Source organism: Triplophysa dalaica, chromosome 3, assembly GCF_015846415.1.
Source record: "Triplophysa dalaica isolate WHDGS20190420 chromosome 3, ASM1584641v1, whole genome shotgun sequence".
In the NCBI taxonomy this organism is placed as follows: domain Eukaryota; kingdom Metazoa; phylum Chordata; class Actinopteri; order Cypriniformes; family Nemacheilidae; genus Triplophysa; species Triplophysa dalaica.
This window is the reverse complement of record NC_079544.1, coordinates 3,393,875-3,402,666: the sequence shown is the minus strand read 5'-3', so window position 1 is coordinate 3,402,666 and position 8,792 is coordinate 3,393,875. Positions and strand designations below refer to the sequence as shown.

The 8,792-nt window shown below is 36.0% G+C and overlaps 1 protein-coding gene across 1 annotated transcript; it reads left to right on the top strand.

The window, feature by feature from the left end:
- The first annotated feature begins 130 nt into the window (after positions 1-130).
- LOC130417981 (NACHT, LRR and PYD domains-containing protein 12-like) lies at positions 131-8,208 on the top strand. The gene is made up of 11 exons (XM_056743878.1): positions 131-256; positions 379-470; positions 667-774; positions 889-946; positions 1,794-1,998; positions 3,604-5,371; positions 5,688-5,861; positions 6,179-6,352; positions 6,929-7,102; positions 7,392-7,565; positions 7,669-8,208. Exons 2-11 carry the CDS (start codon positions 418-420, stop codon positions 7,850-7,852), a joined length of 3,072 nt encoding a protein of 1,023 aa, XP_056599856.1. The 5' UTR covers positions 131-256; positions 379-417; the 3' UTR covers positions 7,853-8,208.
- The last annotated feature ends 584 nt before the right edge of the window (positions 8,209-8,792 follow it).

The window sequence follows — 8,792 nt, the reverse complement described above, 5'->3', positions numbered from 1 at the left end:
TCGCTTCTTCGCTTGGCTGCTTCGGATCGCATCTGAATGAATAGCGCCATCTACAGTGCAGGTCAGGAGAGACTCACGCACGGCGGGAGGTGGAGGCTGTGTTGGTCAAAGTATATTTGCGTGACTTATATCGACTGCCTCAGGTGATAGTGAAACTATTAGACTCCATTTTGTGATTACGTGGAAAAGTACGTGAGAGGAAAAATAAAACCATAAGAAGAACTAAAAAGAAGATTTCTGAATGATTTTGACACAGGTGAGAACTGAATTTCTGCGCAACATTGACATCAAATTTCTTTAACAAAACTCTCATGACAACATGAATAAACCTGAGACTTGTTGTGTTGATCTGAAGAGTCTTTATATGTGTGTGTTCAGTTTCTCTTCAGGTATAAAATCAACATTTGATCTGCTGTCATGAGCTCCAGAAAGAGTCTCTCTGGAGAAAGTGACACAAACACAATGAACAGGTGAGAGAGTTTCTGTAGATAACATGTGATCGCTTTAAGCAACAGGTAACATGGATTCTTATTAGTTACTTTTTTACATTTCAGTTATTTTAAATAATATGTCGATGTGACATAAAAAACATGATTTATCTGTGATCAATATATCTATGAACAATAGAGAGTTGGTAAGGTTTTATAAACAGTGTTGTTGTTTTAGTTTGACTCATGAATCTCCTGAACCCAGCTGTGTGTCTATGAAGAGTGATGAATCAATGGGTAAACCAATTGACTTCAGTTCAGGAGACTGTGATGATACAGATGTGAGGTGAGAACAGTCTGATAATTGAAATGAATAAATCACTTCATCTGTCTGTATTCTTTGAGCCAAACTGACTTTTTACTGTGATGTGTTCAATTTTAATGTATTTTTAAATTACAGTAACACAACAGATGTATTAAACTCAATCAAAAGGAAGCAAATGGATAATGTTTTCAAGGTAAGATATCGTGTGTGTATGTGTGGGTTTTAAAGCTATAAACTTTATCCTTCAACTCAAAACTTAATCCTGAGTTCATGATGAACTCTTCAGCTTGTGTACATGAAAGTGTGAAGTTCATAGTAAACAGCTGATCACATTAAACATGGAGAGAGTCAGTCCAAACATGGATTCACGAAGTCAAGAATAAAACTAAATATAAGAATGTCACTGCTCTCAATGCAGGAGGCAAAAGTCAAGAAGACAGATAATATTCACCACAGAGTATATAGTGATATAAGAAATCACAGCATGTAACCGTGATATTACAAAGAGGTTTAGTGGGGCACATTAAACATTGTGTGAGTGTGGACTTGTTTTAACATCCTGGTGGGCACTTAAAGTGGGGGTGGTTAATTTGGAAAGGTACTAACTTTAGCCTGCTAGCACTGAAATTATAATCCCACCCTCTATGGGATTCGCTGTCCAAAGCCACGCCTCCTCCAAACACATGAACGTATTTCGTAAATCCACGTAACGAAAAACAAACTTGAAACCTGAGTAAACACCAACTCATGAGAACTGTGTCACCAAAATTGAGGTCCCCATGGGCATAAAAGCTAACAAATCGTACAGAACAATATTTTTGGAAAATCTAAAAATGCTAAAAGTTGTTTATGATCTTTAGGTTTAGGGGATAAAATATAAAGTTTGTACAGTATAAAAATCACTAAGCCTATGGACTGTCCCCACGGAGATAATAAACCAGACGTGTGTGTGTTTGTGTCTGTGAACACAGCTGACATTTTGCTTGAGAATATTATCTGCACTAATAAGTAAACACTGTGTGTTTGAACAATGATTTCAGGAGCTTGAGCTCAAACTCATCTCTCTGATGAAGAAAGAGCTGAAGATCTTCAAGAGTCTACTGAGTCCAGATTACCCATCATGCTCTGAGAGAGAAGAGGAGGATGATGAAGATCAGATCAGAGTCAGAGAGATGTTTCTTAAGATCACACTGAACGTCCTGAAGAAGATGAAGCAGACAGACCTCGCTAACAAACTACAGACCAGTAAGAGCTCTCAATCATGTGACTATTACATCACTTTACCTTCAGACGAACAGATACAGATGCTGCCTCCGAAATCTCATACTGTGACAGTACACGCTGAAGTTGAATAAGTTCTTATCTATCTGCCGTTAAAACAGAACATTCTATATAGTATGAGTGGGAGAAGTATGACTACATCTAGTATTTGGCTCTTTGAACCATGATGTATAAACAACATCCTACACGTGAGCGTTGATAAAACATAATTTAGTCACTAGAAATTAATTTATTGGGACTTACATTAAAAATTGCGGAGTGATAATGCGCGATGTCCATTCTACTTCAGTAATACAGCCTACAGTGCAGTTTGTGTTGAGGCATGACCGACGTCTGCCGAAGCTTCTTGAATTTAGCGGAGAACAGAGAAGTTTCACATACGCGCAGTATAGACGCACAATTGAAAATAGTAATAAATATAATTTCAGGAACTTCAAGGCCCCTTGAACGCCTAGGCACAATGTGCTCAGTCACCCCCCCCACTTGCGATGCCCATTATACTAGCTATACTACTACTACTTTACTATATAGTATGGAAATAGGCGATTTTGGACACTGCGAGTGTCTATATTAACTACATACAGGTGACTTTTAGAATAAAAACAAGCTGAATAAGAAAGTATAACTTAGTGAAAAGAAAAAAACTATGGGAAAGAGGAAATATTAAAATAACAAATTCATGTAAAACCAACAAACAACAACAAGTTACGTGCAGCAAGTCAATCATTATTTTCCTTTAGAGGAAAAAAAAAAAGCTTGGGCAAATATGTTCTCTCATCCTCTTTGACTGTTTGTCTGCTGCTCCATTTCTCAATGAAATGCTTGTTTATCTTACATTTACATTTAGTCATTTGGCAGACGCTTTTATCCAAAGCGACTTACAGTGCACTTATTACAGGGACAATCCCCCTGGAGCAACATGGAGTAAAGTGTCTTGCTCAATGACACACTGGTGGTGTCTGCTGGGATCAAACCAGCAACCTTTTGATTTACCAGTTCAGTGGTTTAACCCACTAGACCACCATCTTACAAAACATTCATAAATAAAGTTGTCTAATGAATGCTCTTGGAACATATTTTTTGTTAGCTAGGTCGCCTACTTGATAACAGAAATAAAAATCATCTTCTCTAAATCAAATGTCTTTAGTTCATGAACTTTAAATACTACTGTTGATACAGATGAGAATAGACAACTATAAACACAAAGCTTGAATGTATTCAAACCTGTAACTTTCTTTCTTCTGCAAAACACAAATGAAGATATTTTTTAGAACTGTGAGGACATTTCTCAAAATATATCATTATGTGTTCCACAGAAGAAAGAGTCATATTCAGCTTTTGAACAACATGATTGGACAATTTATTGTTTTTGTTTTACTTTGTTATTCTGTAGAAACAATTTAAAAACGGCTAATAATTACAATAATTATAATCCGATGATTAAATTTCACATCTAAGGATTTTAAATTCAGTTTTAAAGTTTTGTGAAACATGATGTAAGAGGATGTCATTTGAATTATGAATGAGTTCAAACATTTGATTAACATGTGTCTCGTCTTTACACAACAGAACTTGGCCCTTTGTGCATGAAGAAACACAAATCCAGACTTAAAGAGGAATTCCAGAGAATGAATGAAGGAATCTCAGCTCAAGGAAGCTCAAGACTTGTGCATGAGATCTACACAGAGCTGTACATCACAGAGGGAGGGAGTGAAGACATCAATAATGAACATGAGGTGAGACAGATTGAGACAGCATCCAGAAGATCAGAGACACAAGAAACACAAATCAAATGTAATGACATCTTTAAAGTCTCACCTGAACAAAACAAACCCATCAGAAGTGTGCTGACTAAAGGAGTCGCTGGAATTGGAAAAACAGTCTCTGTGCAGAAGTTCATTCTGGACTGGACTGAAGAAAAAACAAATCAAGATCTTCACTTCATATTTCCACTTCCTTTCAGAGAACTGAATCTGATCAAAGAGAAAAATATCAGTCTGATGGATCTTCTTCATCAGTTCTTCACAGATACAAAAGATCTGAGATCAACAGACTTTGATGATTATAAAGTTGTGTTTATCTTTGATGGTCTGGATGAGTGTCGTCTTCCTCTAGATTTCTCAAAGAATCCGAGTTTGTTTGATGTCAGAGAATCAGCATCAGTGGATGTGCTGCTGACAAACCTCATCAAGGGGAATCTGCTTCCTTCTGCTCTGATCTGGATCACCTCTCGACCAGCAGCAGCCAATCAGATTCCTCCTGAGTGTGTTGATCTGATCACAGATGTACGAGGATTCAATGACCCTCAGAAGGACGAGTATTTCAGGAAGAGAATCAATGATGAGAGTCTGGCAGACAGAATCATCACACACATGAAATCATCCAGAAGTCTGTACATCATGTGTCACATCCCAGTCTTCTGCTGGATTTCAGCCACTGTTCTCCAGAGAATGTTGAGTGAAGCAGAGAGTCAAGCACAGATCCCCAAGACTCTCACTCAAATGTTCACACACTTCCTGATGTTTCAGATCAAACTGAAGAGTCAGAAGTATGATGGGAAATGTGAGGTAGATCTTCAGCAGGCTAGAAAGAGTCTTAAGTCACTGGGAAAACTGGCTTTTCAACAGCTGGAGAAAGGGAACCTGATCTTCTATGAGGAGGATCTGAGAGAGTGTGACATTGATGTCAGAGAAGCGTCAGTGTACTCAGGAGTTTGTACTCAGATCTTCAGAGAGGAGTTTGGACTGAACCTGGGGAAGGTGTTCAGCTTTGTGCATCTGAGCGTTCAGGAGTTTCTCGCTGCTTTATTCAAGTTTCTGTCAATCCTTCAGCAAACATCAGGAATCTTCAGCAGATTGAGATCAAATATGAGTGATTTACTGAAGAGTGAAGTGGACAAGGCCTTACAGAGTGAGAACGGACACCTGGATCTTTACCTCAGATTTCTTCTGGGTCTTTCAGTGGAGTCCAATCAGACAATCTTACAAGTTCTGATGAGACAGACAGGAAGAAGCTCTGACAGTAAACAAGAAATAGTCGAGTACATTAAGATGAAGATCAGAGAGAATCTCTCTCCAGAGAAATCCATCAATCTGTTTCACTGTCTGAATGAACTCAATGATCATTCTCTAGTGCAGGAAGTACAATCATATGTGAACAGAGGACATAAATCTAGTCTTACTGGAGTCCATCTCTCTCCTGCTCAGTGGTCGGCTCTGGTGTTTGTGTTACTGAACTCAGAAGAGAAGCTGGATGAGTTTAATCTGAGGAAATATGATCCATCAGATGAATGTCTTCTGAGGCTTCTGCCAGTGATCAAAGCATCCAGAACAGCTGAGTGAGTCATTTAACTGCATTTCACCTGAACATTTAACAGTCATATTACTGTAACAGTGATCAGTTAATGTTGTGTACATGATCAGAGACATCATTAAAATATGAAGGAATTGTTCACTGCATCTATAGAGTGAGAGCTGTCCTTTTTTCCAAAAATCATGATTTGTATTTTTATTTATTATAATTGTCTGTCAGGTGCAGATGTTGCTTCAACTTCTTATGCAGCTGATTCTCATGTTCTCTGTTCAAACATTATCTCCTGATGTGTTTATATCTGAGTGTGTTAACTCACTGTTGTGTTGTTATTTCTCTCTCAGTCTGAGTCGCTGTAATCTGACAGAGGAAAGTTGTTCATCACTGACGTCAGTTCTCAGATCAAACTCCTCAAGTCTGACAGAACTGAACCTGAGTCTCAATAAACTGAAGGATTCAGGAGTGAAGCTGCTCTCTGATGGACTGAAGAATACAAACTGTAAACTGAAGACACTAAAGTAAGAAAATCCTTAAACCAAAAAAGTTAAACATGTGTTTGTTTGTATTATGTAAATTGGGTCTTTATAAATTTACCAGAATCATCTTTATATATAAGAGACTCCACAGTGACTGTCAGTCAATGACTTTTGATTTAGATTCATACATCATCATTGAGATGATCAAAAAGGGACGTAATTTGATACATTTGATTAATAATACATTGAATAATATATTAAATAATTAAAATATATTAAATAAAATATATTAAATAATTGTACTCCTAATTATTGTCTAAATTTTATTGACATTATTTAATTAAATTTTCACTCTTCAGGTTGTTTAACTGCATTATTGGATCTGAAGGTTGTGTTGCTCTGACTTCAGCTCTGAGATCAAACCCCTCACATCTGACACAACTGGATCTGAGCTTTAATAATCCAGAAGATTCAGGAGTGAAGCTGCTCTCTGATCTACTGAAGGATCCTCACTGTCAACTACAGACACTACTGTGAGTTATACAGTCTTTTAGATCATTGTTCATAGTTTGATAATTAAAGGCTAATAAAAACTTAATTAAATTAGTAAGAATCACTTTTTCTTCCATTAGCTCTTATTGAAGCTTTATGTGCTTTTGAGAGTTTAACAACTAATGATGTCTGCTAGTCATTTACTTCACAACACAAAACTCAAGTTACTTGAATACTAAAATAATTCAGCTACTGTGATTATTCAAAGATGTTGTTCAGCGTTAACTCTTGACATATAGGACCTCATGCTCAAATATCACAAAACATACAAACAGTTATTGATCATCAAGTAGACAAGTGAGGGATAATGTAAATCCAGCCGGTAGTTATTACAATATAATCTATGACAGGGTTATCAAGACTTGAATCTTGTTTATTTTGTTATAACAAAACTCTGGATGTACCTTATTTCACTCTTAACATGGATATTTACAACATGAGTAAAGGATTGTTGCTTCTTTAAGGGGTGACAGTATGAGCGGTTCTGTTTGATTGTTTTAATGATCTGTGTTACCAAAATGTGTGATTTAACTGTTGTGTTGTTATTTCTCTCTCAGTCTGAGTGTCTGTAATCTGACAGAGAAAAGTTGTTCATCACTGGCGTCAGTTCTCAGATCAAACTCCTCAAGTCTGACAGAACTGAACCTGAGTAACAATAATCTGAAGGATTCAGGAGTGAAGCTGCTCTCTGATGGACTGAAGAATACAAACTGTAAACTTAAGACATTAAAGTAAGAAAATCATTAAACCAAAAAAGTTAAACATGTGTTTGTTTGTATTATGTAAATTGGGTCTTTATAAATGTACCAGAATCATCTTTATATATAAGAGACTCAAGGGTGACTGTCAGTCAATGACTTTTGATTTAGAGACGTAGTTTGATACATTTAACTAATAATACATTGAATAATATATTCAATAATTAAAATGTATTAAATAAAAATATATTAAATAATTGTACTCCTAATTATTGTCTAAATGTTATTGACATTAATTTACTTATTTTTCTTCTTTCTTCAGTCTGTCTGGTTGCAGTATTGGATCAGAAGGTTGTGTTGCTCTGACTTCAGCTCTGAGATCAAACCCCTCAAGTCTGAGAGAACTGAACCTGAGTGACAATGAACTGAAGGATTCAGGAGTGAAGCTGCTCTCTGATCTACTGAAGAATACAAACTGTAAACTTAAGACATTACAGTAAGAAAATCTTTAAACCAGTAAAGTTAAACCTGTTTGTTTGTATTTTGTAAATTCATGTTTTTATTTGCTGTAAGTGTGAAGAGTTTATTTCTCTCTTCAGTCTGTCTAGATGCAGTATTGGATCTGAAGGTTGTGTTGCTCTGACTTCAGCTCTGAGATCAAACCCCTCACATCTGACACAACTGGATCTGAGATTTAATAATCCAGAAGATTCAGCAGTGAATCTGCTCTCTGATGTACTGAAAGATCCACACTGTCAACTACAGACACTACTGTTATACTGAATTATTAATTTGCTGTTAAATCAAATGTTCCTTTGTAATCTAGCTTCACTACTTGTATACAAAACAGATAGGAAGCGGGTGATCTATATAAGGAGTTGATATACTTTTGATATACAATCACTACAAATGACAAACCACTATAAAGTGCCTTCTGTACTAGAGCTGTTTACTGTCTCCAACTGGACAAACAACAGAAGTGACCCAGCAGAGCTCAACATGACCAACATGTGTATAAATATCTAAATTTTGACCACAGTAACTATAGTTAAATAATGGTACAAATTTACAACTGTCTCAGTTTAGCAAAAGTTTTTAGTACAATTTGGTAAAACAATCTGATCAAACTACAGGTCATTTTCCTAAAGAAATTGCTTTATATTAAAATCACAATTTAAACAACACAAAATGGTTTTTAATTTTTTTTATTCTATAGCAAACAATAGAGAAAAATACAGAATTTGAAAGTAAAAAACAAAATATAGTTTTACATTAAAAAAAGCAACTAATTTACAAAATGTATAAAAATGTATGGACTGCATTAACAGTCTTATTAAGAGATGATGTTTCAAACCTATTGCATTACACACACATCACAAAGTATTTATAATGAAAGAAATGTGTTCTAAAGTCAGTATTTATCAGACCAAAGAACCGGATGCAAACATCACAGGTGTTTCTGAGGTCAAAGGTGAAATGAGCGAAACATATGGCAGAAATAGAGAAGTGTGTGTTGAGCTAACATGTTAACACTAGATCAGCTGTTGTATCAAACAGATACTTTCTATTTTCTACTAAAGCATCTTAACGAGGACTGAGAAAAGATGAATCGACCAAATATCAAAATCATTATATTAATAACAGAAGATGCTTTTCATTACGGACGCAAAAACTGCGCCTGCAAGCGCTGATAAATAATCCACCTCCAGATTCTGAGTTTACT

Excerpts from the sequence above, each read along its gene's own strand:
- LOC130417981 (XM_056743878.1), top strand. The coding sequence starts at position 418 with ATGAGCTCCAGAAAGAGTCTCTCTGGAGAAAGTGACACAAACACAATG. Across the intron at positions 775-888 it reads TGTGATGATACAGATGTGAG|TAACACAACAGATGTATTAA; the intron begins GTGAGAACAGTC and ends TTTAAATTACAG. Across the intron at positions 7,103-7,391 it reads TGTAAACTTAAGACATTAAA|TCTGTCTGGTTGCAGTATTG; the intron begins GTAAGAAAATCA and ends TTCTTTCTTCAG.